Source organism: Protopterus annectens, chromosome 13.part0 (assembly GCF_019279795.1).
Source record: "Protopterus annectens isolate FY-2018-M chromosome 13.part0, PAN1.0, whole genome shotgun sequence".
Taxonomy (NCBI): Eukaryota; Metazoa; Chordata; order Ceratodontiformes; family Protopteridae; genus Protopterus; species Protopterus annectens.
Window position 1 is genome coordinate 1,286,915,512 of NC_056747.1, and position 19,548 is coordinate 1,286,935,059.

Consider the following 19,548-nt stretch of genomic DNA (forward strand, 5'->3'; position numbering starts at 1 on the left):
CTACAAACACATATATATATATATATATATATATATATCTCACAAGAAGGAGAGTAGTCCGTGTACCTACAAACACATATATATATATATATATATATATATATATATATCTCACAAGAAGGAGAGTAGTCCGTGTACCTACAAACACATATATATATATATATATATCTCACAAGAAGGAGAGTAGTCCGTGTACCTACAAACACATATATATATATATATATCTCACAAGAAGGAGAGTAGTCCGTGTACCTACAAACACATATATATATATATATATATATATCTCACAAGAAGGAGAGTAGTCCGTGTACCTACAAACACATATATATATATATATATATCTCACAAGAAGGAGAGTAGTCCGTGTACCTACAAACACATATATATATATATATATATCTCACAAGAAGGAGAGTAGTCCGTGTACCTACAAACACATATATATATATATATATATATATATATATATATATATATCTCACAAGAAGGAGAGTAGTCCGTGTACCTACAAACACATATATATGTATATATATATCTACTACAAGTATGCCTGTGCAAATCACATAGTTATGGTACATCGTATATCTCCCAACTATCCAGAATTTTGCAGAATATTTCAATTACTGCCCCATATTGTTTGTCTGTTCCTCATAAAATCTGTGCTTTTCTAGGAAATCACTGAGGATTGCAGTTCTGAAATAACAACACACAGTTGAGTTTCTGACCATTTCCTTCAGAAAATGCTTGCAAATGCAAAAACTTGTTATTCTAGCAACTTTCTAAGTTTATATGAGCAATATTTAAAATCTGTCCCCTATTTCTGAATTTTGTCCCCCGCTCTCCCTACATTTTTGGCTTTGTCCAGAATTCTTGCTCTAAGAGGTTGAGAGGTATGAGGACAATGGGGAGCCTGGAGCATCTGCTAGTAGTTGTAAAGGGCAGCAGAAGTGTTCCTAGCAATGTACGCCAAATGCCCTAGTACATATAACACAGTATATATACATATATATATATATACATATATATATATATATATATATATATATATATACATATATATATATATATATATATATATATTTATAGACACACACACCCTTATGTCTTGTTCTCCACTGGAAGGCAGGGTAGATGCTGCATAAGCTAGACATTGTATAGTTTGCTACGGGGGTGTGCGGTATTCCAACAAGGGGGAAAAGGATGGTCAGGAATGATCAACAGCAGCAACCTGGCATTGGCGTCAAAGTGCAACTGTCACCATAACCCCAAGGAGCAGCAGTGAGTACAAAGGATGCCACACTAGGGACCCTCTCAACTGACCTCTCAGTCAAACAATGTTGATGTTTCCACCTCTCTGACTGGCCTAACCACTACCACTGGAGGCCACATTCTTCCAGAGGGAAAGGGGTAAACCCAGATTTGTGGGTTAACAGTAGAGAAGAGGATGACAGCTAATCACAGCTGGTTGGAGGGACAAATAAAAATAATGCAATGAATGTAGCTCATTTAGGGAATAGGATTACAGAAAAATGTTAAAAAAAAAAAAAAAAAAAAAAAAAAAAAGAGTAAAAATTCTGCACTTGACTTACTTTCCAAACGGGTGTCCTAGGCTGTTACACTGCTCTGTCAGTTCTTTCTACCTCAATGCTTCTTTCTGCAAGCCCAATGGTAACTACTTACATCAAATAATGAGGGATTGTAGGGACTACTGTATTATGCAGTGGGATGTGAGCAGTACCCCCTGGATGCATGCTAAGAATCCATCTCCAGATTCTGACCGATAAGTAGTGTAAGTGACTGTGTGCCAATATCAGGTCATTGTGAAGAGGGTATATACAGCTGTATACTCAATGGTCAGTTAAGCAGACCATCAGGAGTTTAACCACCGGAGTTCCAGTTACTTCTTCTCTCTACCCATAAGGGTATGGCAAGCTCGACTGGGATGAATTTATGAATCCCCAAATGCTCACCTAGTCTGGATTTAAACAGAGTTAGGCAGCTACTTCACCTGGTATGGGCAGTAGTCTTATTCCACAAGCAGGGGGTCCTCTGGCCGAAGTCTTTATCACACCAACCAACAGGTTCTCATTCAAGTGCATATTCCAAATTGTGCTGTGTTTTTGCTGTAAGGTGTTAAAGTTGTGTAAGTGATTACATATACACATCGTATCTCTCAACCTCTTATGGCAAGAAATCTGGAAAAGCCTAAAATTATGGTGGGGCAAAGCACCAAAAGTAGGGACATATTTTAAATATTCCTTTTATAAACTTAAAAAGTTGCTTGAATAACAAGTTTTGTGTTAGCGTGCATTTTCTGAAAGATATCAGATCTGTTTTCTGAAAGATACAAGATCTGAAACTCAACTATATCTCATTATTTAGTGACTTGAATCTTCAGTAATTTGTCAGAAAACTGCAAATTTTATTAGGAAAAGACCAAAAATAAGAGGCAAAATTCTGGACATTCTGTGAAAATCTGGACAGCTGAGAGGTATGACACACAAAAGTTTTGCAAATGTGGATTGGGTTTTGTGATTTTGTAGTGTGTGTCTTGACAATTTCAAGACTTAGCAGGCCTTATTCCCATGGTAAAGGCAACACTGGTGTTAGAATATTACTGTAGTACGTGTATGTTCTAGGCTACATTAATGCATGTGGGTTATGTACAGTGTGGTATGGCTGAACTGAATCCTAGGAAATGATGATGTGACCATCCCAGAAAAATGTATATACATTATCTGTTTTACATACCATGTGGTGGATCTACATTATCTGTTTTACATACCACGGGGTGAATCTACATTATCTGTTTTACATACCACGGGGTGGATCTACATTATCTGTTTTACATACCACGGGGTGGATCTACATTATCTGTTTTACATACCACGGGGTGGATCTACATTATCTGTTTTACATACCATGTGGTGGATCTACATTATCTGTTTTACATACCATGGGGTGGATCTACATTATCTGTTTTACATACCATGTGGTGGATCTACATTATCTATTTTACATACCATGTCGTGGATCTACATTATCTGTTTTACATACCATGTCGTGGATCTACATTATCTGTTTTACATACCATGGGGTGGATCTACATTATCTGTTTTACATACCATGGGGTGGATCTACATTATCTGTTTTACATACCATGTCGTGGATCTACATTATCTGTTTTACATACCATGGGGTGGATCTACATTATCTGTTTTACATACCATGTCGTGGATCTACATTATCTGTTTTACATACCATGGGGTGGATCTACATTATCTGTTTTACATACCATGTCGTGGATCTACATTATCTGTTTTACATACCATGTCGTGGATCTACATTATCTGTTTTACATACCATGGGGTGGATCTACATTATCTGTTTTACATACCATGTCGTGGATCTACATTATCTGTTTTACATACCATGTGGTGGATCTACATTATCTGTTTTACATACCATGTCGTGGATCTACATTATCTGTTTTACATACCATGTGGTGGATCTACATTATCTGTTTTACATACCATGGGGTGGATCTACATTATCTGTTTTACATACCATGTCGTGGATCTACATTATCTGTTTTACATACCATGTCATGGATCTACATTATCTGTTTTACATACCATGTGGTGGATCTACATTATCTGTTTTACATACCATGTGGTGGATCTAACATTATCTGTTTTACATACCATGGGGTGGATCTACATTATCTGTTTTACATACCATGTCGTGGATCTACATTATCTGTTTTACATACCATATCGTGGATCTACATTATCTGTTTTACATACCATGTTGTGGATCTACATTATCTGTTTTACATACCACGGGGTGGATCTACATTATCTGTTTTACATACCATGGGGTGGATCTACATTATCTGTTTTACATACCATGTCATGGATCTACATTATCTGTTTTACATACCATGTCGTGGATCTACATTATCTGTTTTACATACTATGGGGTGGATCTACATTATCTGTTTTACATACCATGTCGTGGATCTACATTATCTGTTTTACATACCATGGGGTGGATCTACATTATCTGTTTTACATACCATGGGGGTGGATCTACATTATCTGTTTTACATACCATGGGGTGGATCTACATTATCTGTTTTACATACCATGTCGTGGATCTACATTATCTGTTTTACATACCATGGGGTGGATCTACATTATCTGTTTTACATACCATGTTGTGGATCTACATTATCTGTTTTACATACCATGGGGTGGATCTACATTATCTGTTTTACATACCATGTCGTGGATCTACATTATCTGTTTTACATACCATGTCGTGGATCTACATTATCTGTTTTACATACCACGGGGTGGATCTACATTATCTGTTTTACATACCATGGGGTGGATCAACATTATCTGTTTTACATACCATGTCGTGGATCTACATTATCTGTTTTACATACCATGGGGTGGATCTACATTATCTGTTTTACATACCATGTCGTGGATCTACATTATCTGTTTTACATACCACGGGGTGGATCTACATTATCTGTTTTACATACCATGTCGTGGATCTACATTATCTGTTTTACATACCATGTCGTGGATCTACATTATCTGTTTTACATACCATGGTGTGGATCTACATTATCTGTTTTACATACCATGGGGTGGATCTACATTATCTGTTTTACATACCATGTGGTGGATCTACATTATCTGTTTTACATACCATGGGGCATGCTACATACTCGGAGAAACCCAAAACACTTGGAGAAATTAAAAGTCATAGACATCTTAGCAATACCTTTAGTGACTTGGTAAACAATACAGTTCAGTGGCATTTCAACCGACATTTTATCTGAGCTGTACAGTTTTGAAATGTCCAGATCTACCATAAATCCATTTACATATTATAATGACTCCTACTACACTTGGAAGTCTAGGAACTATAATGACAGAAATATGGCTACCTCAGCTGTAAGAGTACAGGAACAACAGCATGTATTTGTCCCACTGTGACCAAAGCAAAGCCTGGTATAACACTGAAGGCCCCTCAGCATGCATTCATCATACAGGAAACATAGCATGGCTACCCCATGTGTAACAATGATGGACCTATAGCCTGCATTCTTCCCAATGCAACAATGCATGCTGCCTCAGATGCAACACTGATGGGCCCAGGATCTCACATTCAGACAATCAATAATGACCTGTTTCAATGGATAGTATCTCCAAATGTCAGACTCTGAGCACAGACTGCTTAGTGGTTTCCTGGGTCAAAAAGTCACTGGCCAGCTTTTACCAAAACATTTAAAAAAAGTTTCATTCTTTGTTTCCAAGCTCAATATTTCAACATGGTGAAAAAAACTTGACTGTTCCTTAATAGTGGGAGAGAAATAGTTGCTGACAGGTGTTACAAAAGAAACTGCTTAAAAATCCAGATGCAAGTCACTTACCTCCATCAATTCATCAATGAATTGATTCCTGGTGTCTGGGTTCTCTAGAAGACTCAGTGCGTCAGGTCCGCGAGCAGTTCCATCTGCACATGAAGAATGATAATAAACAGAATGATGTCTATGTGACACTAACATGTGGAGATGTGACAAAGGACTAATAAACAAAATCATTCTCTAAGGCAAATCATAATATAAGTATGCAAGTCAGCACATGCACACACATGTGACAGCATGCATACAGGTGTAAGCATATACCTGATGTGTCAAGTAAGGGAGTAAAAAGCAACCTTCATCTACTCCACCATTTTTCTCATCTGTAGATCTTCTCCCCTCCACCTCTGTTTTTGTGGTGATGTGCAAGAGCGGCTACCGATATTTAGTTTGTATGCAAGGATAGTTGCTTTTTGCTGTTAGAAAAGGGTACCTGTCCCCAGCAATTCAAGATACCTGTGTGAAACTCCCATCAAAACGTGAAACTCCCATCAAAAGTACTGCTGAAGCTCCATTTCTACCCTAGCAACTGGACCTGCAGATTCCTCTCTAGATTTGTAAGGTAAAGTACGTGTAACCCAATAATTTTCCTGCTTATACCAGGCTGTGTACAGCTGCCTGCACATCATCGCATCTGTCTCCTACTCTCCTCCTACCCTCTTTTTCCTTAGTCTGCTGTCTCCACTCTTGTTTTTATTGATCCTACCTACTGCTTATCCCTAATGTAGCTGCTCACTCAGTCCCTTGTTCTTTACTGTTGCTGACACCACTGACCTCTTCCTCTTAATTTCATGGCTACTAAGTGCAACTCTTATTATACCACTGTCTCACCAGTGCTTACTCACTTTTAATTACCCCCTACTTACTGATGTCACTGATTGTTTCTATTGCAGATCCACCTTTTCAGGTCTTGCCTGACTCCATTCCTCTACCCCACCCCCATTCCCAACCACCTGCACTTTAATTTCCTTTATACTCTAACCTAATTAACCAACCCCCTTAGTACCAATCCTATAGTCCACCCCACCTTCTCCAGTTGAACCCTATCTTCTCTATAGCTCCCCATATCTAGCTCATCTTTTTCATACAATCTCCTCACTTTCTCCCATCTTTTCCAGTCACCTTCCCCTCCTTACACCTATATTCCTTTTTCTAGTGAATTTCTTAGTCTCCCAACATCTTTAATTATTTTAACTCTCTATCTCTCCTAATGATGTCACATCCCCTTTCAAATACACCCTCTCCTTTTCTCTGTTCCTCTTGCTTATTTATTCTAACACTCTCTACCTCCTATTATAACAGCTTGCTCATGATTATGCCAACACCCACTCCCCCTTATCTTTACATTGATGTACAAACCTATCTCAACGTTTCCATCGCTCCCTCACTATTCTCTAACTGCATAACAAATTTTAACAGAGTAAAAATCCTCCCGCTTAGGTCTCTACATTATAAAGTTAGTCCTAAGTATGCTACACTCTATCCTCTCACAAACTCTAAGATAATATTCCTTTTTACCTTACTATGCTCTGGCAACATTCACCCCAACCCTGGGCCACACATCAACTCCTCTAAACAAAGCTATAATGACTCTACCAATACCTCTCCATCTCCTCCTACTCAACCCACTGTATCACCCCCTGCTACCGTCATTGACTCCACTAACCTCCTACCTTCCAAAAACGTAACTATAATCTCACTGAAATTACAAAGTATCAATAATAAGGTGGGCCATCTTCACTCCCGGATCTCTCAATATACCCCAGACATTCTTACACTCTCAGAAACTTGGCTACAACCACATATCTCAGAAGTCCTTCCCCCAGACTATAATATCTTCCGACTTGATTGTCGCTCTAAAAAAGGGAGAGGTGTAGCCATTCTATACTCAGAACAACTCTCACTTTATCCCCTACCCACACCCCCTCTTAACTTTTACTCTGCTGAAATACTTACAGTTAACTGTAAACTTAATAAACACAGAAACCTCGCTATTGCTGCCATTTACACCCCCCCCCCAAGAAATAATATTCCTATCCTACAACAATTTCTCTCTTGGATCTCTGATAACATCTACACGACTATTATCCTGGGTGATGTTAATACTGACTGGACAACTACAAACTCCTCCTCTTCCCATACTTGTGTCAACCTATATGGCTTCTCTCAGCTCATTACTTATCCCACTCGCTATAACAAACATTCCAACACTGGCACTACTCTTGACTGGATCCTCACCTCTAACCCAAACATTTACCACAATTCCTGCACTCTTCCAGACTCTCTCAGTGACCACCTTTCCACCCTAGTTTATAGAACTTCTCCTCGACTTCACAGACACCACCATTTCAAAGACTGTCATAAACTCTATAACTTCAATCCCGATACTTTCAATGATATACTCTCCTCCTTCAACTGGACCTTTTTATACAACCTTCCACTTGATGAAGCAGTCTCCAAATTCAATGAAATTTTCCTTAATACTTTAAATGCTCTGGCCCCTGTCAGAAAAATAAGACTTAAATCTAACTTTTCCCCTTGGCTATCTCAACCTACTCAACCTCATATTACAGAGAGACAGAGACTGGCAGAAGTGAAAAAAAATGTATCTACCAAACCACCTTTAAAATTATAAAGAACTTAGGAACCTTACCAAGAAACATATTGACAAGGACAAAAGGCAATACTATTATAAACCACTAAACAATCCACACTCTAATCCCAAACTATTTTGGAACAATATTAATAAGCTCCTTTACCCTGGGAAGCCTACTACACCTAATCTTTGTCTAAACAGCTCTGACCTTGATACAGCCACTTTACTCAACATTTTCATCAATTCCATCAAAAAACTTACTAAAAATAACAATTTATATCTTTCATCTACTGAACCCATTCCCTCTTCCCCAATTTTAAACCCTATCCCACTGCACATATCAAATCACTTCTCTCTAAACTTAAACTCTGCTCTCCCTCTACTGACAACTTACCCCTACAATTCTTCAAAATTGCTGCTAATGCCATTGCCGATCATGTCTTTATTCTCATAAACCGATCCCTTCTTGAAAATACTGTGCCCAAAATTTGGAAGAAATTCTATGTTATACCCCCTTCATAAAGGTCGAAACGACACAGACCCCTCCAACTATTGTCCCACTGCTATCCTATTCCTTCTCCAAAATAATGGAAATATGTAGACATAAACAAATCCTTCAACATCTTACAGAGGAAAACCTCCTAACTCCCACACAACATGGTTTTCTGAAAATATGTAGACATAAACAAATCCTTCATCATCTTACAGAGGAAAACCTCCCAACTCCCACACAACATGGTTTTCTGGAAATATGTAGACATAAACAAACCCTTCAACATCTTATAGAGGAAAACCTCCCAACTCCCACACAACATGGTTTTCTGGAAATATGTAGACATAAACAAATCCTTTGAAAACCTCCCAACTCCCACACAACATGGTTTTCTGGAAATATGTAGACATAAACAAATCCTTCATCATCTTATAGAGGAAAACCTCCCAACTCCCACACAAAATGGTTTTCTGGAAATATGTAGACATAAACAAATCCTTCATCCTCTTATAGAGGAAAACCTCCCAACTCCCACACAACATGGTTTTCCGGAAATATGTAGACATAAACAAATCCTTCATCCTCTTATAGAGGAAAACCTCCCAACTCCCACACAACATGGTTTTCCGGAAATATGTAGACATAAACAAATCCTTCATCCTCTTATGGAGGAAAACCTCCCAACTCCCACACAACATGGTTTTATGGAAATATGTAGACATAAACAAATCCTTCATCCTCTTATAGAGGAAAACCACCCAACTCCCACACAACATGGTTTTCTGGAAATATGTAGATATAAACAAATCCTTCATCCTCTTATAGAGGAAAACCTCCCAACTCCCACACAACATGGTTTTCTGGAAATATGTAGACATAAACAAATCCTTCATCATCTTATAGAGGAAAACCTCCCAACTCCCACACAACATGGTTTTCTGGAAATATGTAGACATAAACAAACCCTTCAACATCTTATAGAGGAAAACCTCCCAACTCCCACACAACATGGTTTTCTGGAAATATGTAGACATAAACAATCCCTTCATCATCTTATAGAGGAAAACCTCCCAACTCCCACACAACATGGTTTTCTGGAAATATGTAGACATAAACAAATCCTTCATCCTCTTATAGAGGAAAACCTCCCAACTCCCACACAACATGGTTTTCTGGAAATATGTAGACATAAACAAATCCTTCATCCTCTTATAGAGGAAAACCTCCCAACTCCCAGGCAACACGGTTTTCTGGAAATATGTAGACATAAACAAATCCTTCATCATCTTATAGAGGAAAACCTCCCAACTCCCACACAACATGGTTTTCTGGAAATATGTAGACATACACAAATCCTTCATCATCCTATAGAGGAAAACCTCCCAACTCCCACACAACATGGTTTTCACCCCCATCATAGCACTGCCACTGCTCTCATTACCTTCACTCAAACCATTGCCAAAGCTCAAAATGAAAACAAACTGGTCTCTTCTCTCCATCAATTTATCCAAAGCTTTTGACACCGTCTCTCATAATCTGCTTCTCTCTAAAGCTAATATAGTCTGGTTCTCCAGCTACCTCTCTGATGGACTCAACACTGTCTCTCAATCTGCTTCTATCTAAATCTAATATAGTCTGGTTCTCCAGCTACCTCTCTGATGGACTTCAGTCTGTCAGATGGCGATCAGTCTCCTCTCCCTTCCTTTCTCTTCATACTGGCGTACCCCAAGGCTCCATACTAGGGCCCCTCCTATTTAACATCTTTATAAATCTTTACATAGCTTGCCCCTACTTTTCTCTAATCCATTATGCAGACGTTTCTATCATATCTTGTTCCAATAATCTCTCCCACCGTTTGTCCCTTACCCAAGACTCACTCATGTCTGTGGAAAAATGGGTAACCAACAATGAACTCTTACTTAATCCAAAAAAAAAAAAAAAAAAAACTTCTTCTCTTCATCCCTAAATCTCTGCATCGTTGTAAAAACTCCTTCTTAGTTTCATCCCTTAACAATACTACTATCTGGGTAGAAACCCATACTAAACTCCTTGGCATTGTTATCGACAATCAACTTAAATGTGACACTCACATTCTACAAGCTATCAAAAACACACCAAGAACTAGGTCTATTCACCTATTCTCAATAATCTCCAGTCTAACCTCATGGTCAAACTTGAATCCACGTATAATAAAATAGCTAGGTATGCTGCTAATCTACCCTACCAATCCTATCACTGCATTGCCCTAAAGAATATTTTGTGGCTAGAAGTCCAAAACCAACTCCTACTTCCTCAACTCCAACTCACACACACTGTACTAGCTAATCTCTGCCACTGCCCTGCTCTTTCTACCCTAATCTCTCCCTATACCCCCAAACGATGTCTCCACAGTGCAGACCAACGTCTCCTGGAAGTCTTTAAGCCCACAAAGCATACTGCTAAATTTCTGTATAGTCATTCTGTTGCCTGCACCTGGAATAAACTTCCCCCAAACCTTAGATCCATCACGAACAGTCTCAGTATTATAAAAAAGCACTAAAAGATTACATGCATAATACGTGGACCTGCCACTGTCCTACTCCTACCGGACCTATTCCTCATCATCCTTTCTCCTTTATTTCTGTTAAAACAATGTTATATTAACTACACCCAACAGTCTACGGCTATAAAGAACATATTTTCTCTCAGTTTAATATATATATATATATATATATATATATATATATATATATATATATATATATATATACAGATAGATAGATATATAGCTAAAGGGAATCAACACTCCACTATTTAACTGGCTGACTATTTGCCAATGTGGTAATTGTAGTCTTACTCTCTGTGAGAATGCAACTGTTTAAATCTTTTGTTAATAAGTCTTAACTGCTTTTGTATCTACATTATTTAAGCTTTGTATCTGCATGCACTTGTATAAGTATTATATTCTTTATATGTCTGAAGCTTTTCTCCTCAGGTCTCTGCTAAAAAAAGGGCTTCTTGCACAGTCAGACTAACCCAGTTAACAAATGTCAAATAAATAAATAATAAATACTGACAGTTTGCATAAACATTTAACATACCTCTAGTACTATAAAAATCAGTATCACAGTTCTACCACATCACTCTTATTTGTGAAATATTCCCTCCTTACCTTTCTCATTCGATATCTCTTCTGTACATCAGTACAACATGCCAAGGTTCTTGCTTATTGTATAGAAGGACTCAAAGGATCATAGGAGATTACTAGACTATCAGCTTGGAGGTCATTTTAAGTCTAACCGTGTCATCCTAATGTAATACCATGAAAATGCTAGTCAATACTCAACACTGCCCATGTCCAGGAGGGTTGTGGGCCTATCCCCTTAAGAATTTATGGTGCCACATCCACTCTTCCAGGTTCCTCTTGAACAGTGTCACAGAGGTGCTCTATTTCCCATGAATTGCTAGCCTGTTCCAAAAGACGAGGCAGTCAAGAGGTGCTCACCATCAATGTAAGACAACGGCATACATGATACAAAAAGTCTAGTGCCTGCGCTTTGGACACAGAATATGATGCATAACCCAATCGGTCTTGTCCTTCTCAAATCCACTTATGACACACTAAACAGAACAAGTTAAGATCCATTTCTCTGAGAAAGGACAGCCTTCTGTGTGCTATAAAACTGTTGGTTCATGGAAATATTATTTCACTCTCTCTGGAGCTAGAACCAACTCAGGTCATGCTACTGTACAATCAACATCTGTCCAGCCATCATGGACTGTAGCCATAACATATGAATGGCTGTGTATCCTGCTAGTACTACAACTATTGACAGAGGCCTTGCCTTATCATCAAAAAGCACAACTTAACAGACAGGCATCATGCAGCATGTCTAACAAGTCAAAGAGGACTCACAGCCTTCTAACATTTAAAGTCCAGCCTAATACTCTGGAAAATCACTAATTATTCACTGTACAGACTTCAACAGCCTTTCTTACCACCCAATTACACAGATGGATGTAGACACAAACACCTTTAGTCCTTAAATGTTTGAACCACCAAGTACTTAATACAGCTGTCCATTTCACAGGATTCTCATAGGTAAAGAGTGCCCACTGCTGTTAGGGATTAGTAAAAACAAGTGAAGAATATGCTTACGTAGGTGTGTACCTGAGCCTCATAACCCTCCACCCTTCCAACCATCCCAGCCTCTGGTACAGTCCTGCATGTCTTACCTGCTGATTCAACCCTTTAACTATGGAAGAAATGTTGTCTAGCTGCTACAGCTGCTCCTGCTACACTCAAGAAATAAAATGTTTAGGTGTGAATGGAACCATGCTTGTGTAATCTGTGGGTACAAAAAGGTTGTGAATTTTGTTACGACGCTAACTGCACAATGATATTTATCTTTTCAGTATCCTCAAATTACCTTGCAAAAAAAGGTACGTGCATTTTACATTGGGTACTACCTGGTAAAATGTCTGTTTAAAAAAGTCTCACCTTATGTGGACCATATTCAACCTTGATTTTCCTAGTATATATGATTTTTCTTTCTTTTTTTCTTTCGTTCCTTTCTCTCTCTTTTTTTAAGGGTGTCTCGTCATTTTGTATGGTCTGTGTTTTTCTCGGGCTAGGGCACACATCTAAGTTGTCTGCATCACTGATCTGTGTGAAGCGCAAAACACATTTTTCTCTTCAGAGATGGCATGTGTGTCACTAAATGGCTACCACTAAATAACTATACTAATAACTGTGATATCTGAACTGGTCCAAGAACCATTTTCAGAACTGATCGACAAAGCTGACACAAACAGTAGCCACCACAATATTAGAGTGTTAAAGAACAGTTACATTAGAAACATAAGTTAGGAAAGCAGTATAGTAAATAATTGTAAGATGCACATTAAGACTTGCAGAGACAGACTCCTGAACTGTACTTTCATATGAAGCTGCAATACAGCAAGATATGTCTCAAAAAGACTGAATATTCAGTGCTCCTTTAAAATCTCCAGATTTATTTATTTTATTTTAATTTATTTAACATTTTTTAACTGGGAAAGTCCGACTTGGAACGAAGCCAATTTTCAGCGGAGGCCCAGGGAGAAAGGCTCCAAGATGCATGTCTTTGAAACATGGGAGAAAACCGGAGCACCCGGAGGAAACCCACACGAACGCAGGGAGGACATGCAGACTCCACACAGAAGGCACCCCAGCCGAGAATCGAACCAGAGAACCTCTTGCTGTGAGGCAACAACGCTACCGCTGCACCACTGCGCCATCCTATATGGCAGATATGGCACCCCATTGAAGAAACCAGACAGATTTATGAACTGTTCCAGAGTAGTATACATTTATTATTAAAATGTTTGAACATGCAAAACAACACTTCTTATCTTTGCTATGAACAGTGCATAATATGTTTTAGTGCTAAGATCAACTGACACTAATCAATATAATGTAATATCTGTTATGTTATAGACATTAATATATTTTAGTGCTTAAAATTTTAGTACATGGAATACTTTGACTACACTCCAAAGTGAGAAAAAGATAGGCTTGTAAGCACCCTTCTGAAGTTAGAAAGGTGCTTAACAAGCTTTAGTGATGTACCAGTAAGTGCTGTAAAGATTGGATCTTGCACTAGATGATTAAAAATGGACAGCGCTGACAAAGAACAGCAGAAGAAGATAAAATGGCTTTAACAGTTGTTGAACCCTTCACTCAGCCACACTTACAACAAATGGTGTGGCAGACTGAAAAAACTAACAGCTTTTAAAGCTGTCACTGTGCATAGGCATATTTCATACATGTATGCTGTCCGGCAGCACTTAGTGTTTACAAGATTTTGAAGTCTTTGAAAGCTGGTAAAACGCTTTATGATCCTACACTTTTTTCAGTAACTAGTAGCACACGTCCTATGCCATGTGGTACACAAACATTACATGGAAATTAGGTTGAATATAGACCTCATGGAAGATAGTTACATCACATCCCCTGTCTGTATGTTACTTACTAAACCTTCTGATGTGATAAGCTCTAATGACCAAAGTGGCACAGGAAAAAGGGACTTGCTTGCCGTTCACAGAGGCTTTTAATTCCTGTATCAGGCAGCAAGGCAGACAACTGTGACGTCAGCTGGACTGTAGAGATCACGTAGGATCTACCTTGGGACGCCTGATCAGATGTGACCTCAGCTGGACTGTAGCGATCACGTAGGATCTACCTTGGGATGCCTGATCAGATGTGACCTCAGCTGGACTGTAGAGAACACGTAGGATCTACTTTGGGACACCTGATCAGATGTGACCTCAGCTGGACTGTAGAGATGGAGTAGGATCTACCTTGGGACGCCTGATCAGATGTGACCTCAGCTGGACTGCAGAGATCACATAGGATCTACTTTGGGATGCCTGATCAGATGTGACCTTAGCTGGACTGTAGAGATCACGTAGGATCTACTTTGGGACGCCTGATAAGATGTCGCTGCATTGAGACTTTCTAAACTGCATCTGCTTTCTTGACAGGAGCAGAAGTACATTCTGAATGCTTCTAGGCTTCCAAAATGGCATCTTTGAACAAGGTTCCATGCATAGGATGACTCAAGCTCATCCATCTTACCTACTCAGATAACAATTCAACATTTATTGGGAGAAAGTAAAGGGCTTCTTGAACCTGACTGTCTGATTAGGGGAGGGGGCTGCAGGAAGCAGAAAATAAAGTTTTTGATTTTTTGATTCATCACCATCAGATGACAGATCTAAATGAGCAGATCCATCCTTAGTAACAGGACTATGGTCTTTAGCCAGTATGACAGCCTGGCACATAGAATTTCTGCAGGCTATTTTGGTCCCTTCCCTACTGCATAATGCACCATGGCATCCTTCCTTTACAGACCTGTGATATACCACAAAATGGATACAGACTATCAGTCTACTTCTAGATCAACTTAAAAGTGAGGAGGATGAAGCAGGCATATATATTACCGGTATGGACCTGTTCATCCAGGTCTGTCATTATGGTAAGCATATGCCTTTCAAATGCAACATGAGGAGGTTCATCCTCAGTAACAACAAGGCAGACTCCCAAGCTAACCTTCTAAGTGGCCTTCCTTATGAAGAGATACCCCTTAAAACAGTGGCCTAAAGGAAGACGTGGACCTGGATTGATATGTCTATTAAATGCATTCAGAGCATCACATCTAGTTTAGTGTCTTCCAAACATGTTGGGAGTAGACGAAGTAGCCACTATGTAAATAGTGTCCAAAGCTACAATGCAAAAAGAAAATGTGAGTAGTGTGGATACTGCACATGTAATATATGCTTTTGGACATGACGGAATAGATTGTACTTTAAAACAAAAGTGGATGCATTTAATACAACATTTTGCCTGAGTTACTTTAGAAAATCTAGATGCAGGTTTCTCATTAGAAAAGGAAATGAAAGGTAAATGATTGTTTCAGCAATCCTGGTTTTATGAATATAAATCCTAATTATATACATCTACAGAGTGAAGAAGTATTCTCTACTGCTAGAAAATACCGGGAAGAAATTGGAAGATATGCAGACTGGATAAGGTGCCCTTTGCCTGTTACATCTGCTGGTATCCCTGTTTGCACTTGATAATAGTGGTTTCTTCCCCCTAGCCACTTCGTTACATGGCCTCTGTTCCCCCTTACAATTGATCACATTTCGTTCCAGCCACTTCGTTACATGGCCTCTGTTCCTCCTTACAATTGATCACATTTCGTTCCAGCCACTTCATTACATGGCCTCTGTTCCCCCTTACAATTGATCACATTTCATTGCAGCCACTTCGTTACATGGCCTCTGTTCCCCCTTACAAATGATAACGTTTCATTCCACAGTCTCTGTCTCCTGTTGTTTTCCTCCTTCGGACATGTAACTACTGGCTTCCCTGCCACTGTTTTACAGATGGCTGTGATTCTTGGCCTCCTGTGACCTAGAACATGTACAACTGTGACAGAACAGCAGTTTGCTGCAGGATCTAGTCACAAACCTTCACCAGTTTAAATTAGCCTTTCTGAATGGTTTTCTCCCTCGGCTCTTCTACTATAACTTGCAATGAGCTGTGCTTGCCAAGGGTATTTGAATTAAGACTCTGAACAGCAGAGTGTTAAGCCCTGAACACTGAGAAAAGAGCTGTGTTGAATTTGGTATCATGCATGCAGGTATTACAAACAGAACTACAGAATTCTTCATATAAAAAAAGGCTCAGCTGATCTGTGCTCAGAACACTGCCACTATTGGACTTGCTCTATAGTGGGTTGTTTGTTCAAGAGCTGAGAAGGCAGGAATACAAGCTAAAGGCAATTAAGACACTCTGAGTTGTGGTAAACTGCACCTAACCTAAGAAAACTAAATTCTAGTTGTCTACCTAAACTGACAACCCCATCTGGTGCTGCTATCATAGAGCCTGTCCCCCTGCAACATGGAGCTAAACCAACTACATCTCCCAACAGTACAGACACCCCCACCTCCAACATAATTTCTGTCAAACATAATTCCCCAAGTTTGTAGTCAGCCTGCTTGAGATGGGTATCTTGAGACACTGTAAGAATTGTCTCATGCTGTCTGATGACCACCTATTACTTAAACAGAATAATGCTTTGTGTGAGAAATGTATTTATATAATGTCTTAGGAGACCAAAATCTCACACACAGACAGGACTTCAGGATTGCCAGCACTAGAGCAAACCTCATTCATCACAACACTCATACAACCCACAATACATCATATGCTGAAGTTTTTAGAACCAACTTACCTCACCCATAAAGACCATCAAATTGTTTGCCTGGAAATAAAATTTAATCTCCTAGTCCCAGGAACCCCTAAAATCATTAGAAATTTCTCCAAATCAAACATCTTACTTTTAAGTGATACCCTGACAAGTTTCAATTCCCCCCAGACCCGTAAGATTCTAAGTATGCAGAAACATTCAGCACTTACTTGCACCAGAATCTTAACAACTGCATAGAAGCAACTGTACCCTGTAGGAACAAGCATAGAGATAATCCCAAAAACAAACTCCATGGAGAACACAAAAAAGCTTTACAATAAAAGGAAGAGAATTATGACCAAATATCAGAAGAGTAACTCGCACTGGGCTAGATCCATGATCATTAAGATAAATAAGCAATTCAGAAGTTTAAAATCACCAAGGCCAATTTTGAGGCAAAACCAGCCAACCATGCAAAGAACAACCACAAAGACTTCTTTAGCTATGCTCGTAACCTCAAGATCTCTATGAAGCAATGCGCTGAGCTGATTGTGAATGAAACCACCTACACCAAAGTGGAAAACACAGCAAACTTACTTGCTGATAAATTCAGCTCCAGCCTCTCCCCTTTTACACCCCCTATTACCTCTCCAGATCTTATAGTACCTGACATCTCGCCCCCCCCAGTTTTCATGCAAGACCAAGTCTTGAATGTGGCATCACAGACCAATAGTACCACATCAATGAGCCCTGAAAAGATTCTGCAAGATGGCGGTGCTTTATGCAGTGGCGGCCTCTTTGGTTCCCATTGTTCGTCTCGTGTTCTTGTATACGTTGTCAGTATGTGCCCATTTTTATTGGAGTCACTTGTGGCTGGGTGTGGAGCGGGTACAGCGGTGATGTCAGTTGTGATGTTGGTGGATCGGTTGGTTCGCTGGACTGTTCGGATTATGCGGGTAGCTTGGAGCAGCTGGAGTGGTTGGAGTGTTGGTCTGGTCATGGCTCTCAGGGCCTACATGTGGAGAGATGTGCCAAATGGAGCACATGGTGGAGACCTGTTGTGTGGGATCCGGATTTGTTTTTGATGGAGGAACAGGACTGCTGTTGGTGTGGAGACAAGGTTGATGACGGATGGATAGTGAATTGAGATCGTGGAGGACAATGGAGACTGATCGCTGATCTGGGTGAGGGCAGATGGTGGAGACCCGAATGTCTGCTGGATGTGGGCTGATCTAGGTTTTTGATTTTTTGCTTTTTGTTGGATCGATGGAAATGGACTGAGAATTGCAGGTGTGGAATGGATCTTCAGTTGGCCTGGACTCTGTGTTGTGTGTGTAAATTGTTTATGTGTTTATGTCTGTTTTTTTGTTGAAATGGTTCTGTGTTATGTGTATCCAAGAGCTTGAAGAAACGTAACTGTTCAGCTGTGCCTTTGTGGTTGTATGGTCTGCATGACAATAAAGTTTTACTTGACTTGATTTGAAACAGCATGAAGCATGTTTTATTGCTGCCCTAACAACGTTGTTCAACCTCAGCCTCGACACATGCTTTGTACCAAGCAACTGGGGGGCAGAAATAGTCATATCCCTTTACAATGGGTGGGGGACATCCACGGACCTGGGTAATTACTGACCCATAAATCTGACCGCCCTCATTTGTAAGGCCATGCAAGGATGCATCAAGGAATTAATCAATAAGGGGTGTGGGTTCATCAAAAGCAGGTCTTGCTTACATAATCTGGTGGACATTTTCAAAAAGGTCACCAAAGCAATGGACAAAAGCAAGATAGTGCACACTACCTACCTAGCTCTGGTCAAGGCCTTTTACACAAAACCTGACTCAGGCAGCAAGATAGTGCACACTACCTACCTAGCTCTGGGCAAGGCTTTTTACACAAAACCTGACTCAGGCAGCAAGATAGTGCACACTACCTACCTAGCTCTGGGCAAGGCTTTTTACACAAAACCTGACTCAGGCAGCAAGATAGTGCACACTACCTACCTAGCTCTGGTCAAGGCCTTTTACACAAAACCTGACTCAGGCAGCAAGATAGTGCACACTACCTACCTAGCTCTGGTCAAGGCTTTTTACACAAAATCTGACTCAGGCAGCAAGATAGTGCACACTACCTACCTAGCTCTGGGCAAGGCTTTTTACACAAAACCTGACTCAGGCAGCAAGATAGTGCACACTACCTACCTAGCTCTGGGCAAGGCTTTTTACACAAAACCTGACTCAGGCAGCAAGATAGTGCACACTACCTACCTAGCTCTGGGCAAGGCTTTTTACACAAAAC

General features: G+C 39.7%; 1 protein-coding gene across 2 annotated transcripts in view; it reads right to left on the reverse strand.

The window, feature by feature from the left end:
* CDK5RAP3 (CDK5 regulatory subunit associated protein 3) overlaps positions 1–19,548 on the reverse strand; it is a 613,925-nt gene that overhangs the window by 52,174 nt on the left and 542,203 nt on the right. For both annotated transcript variants that reach the window (XM_044055301.1, XM_044055302.1), the window contains exon 11: positions 5,456–5,538. In XM_044055301.1, the coding sequence (XP_043911236.1) occupies positions 5,456–5,538 (83 nt within the window). The remainder of the gene's footprint in view (positions 1–5,455; positions 5,539–19,548) is intronic.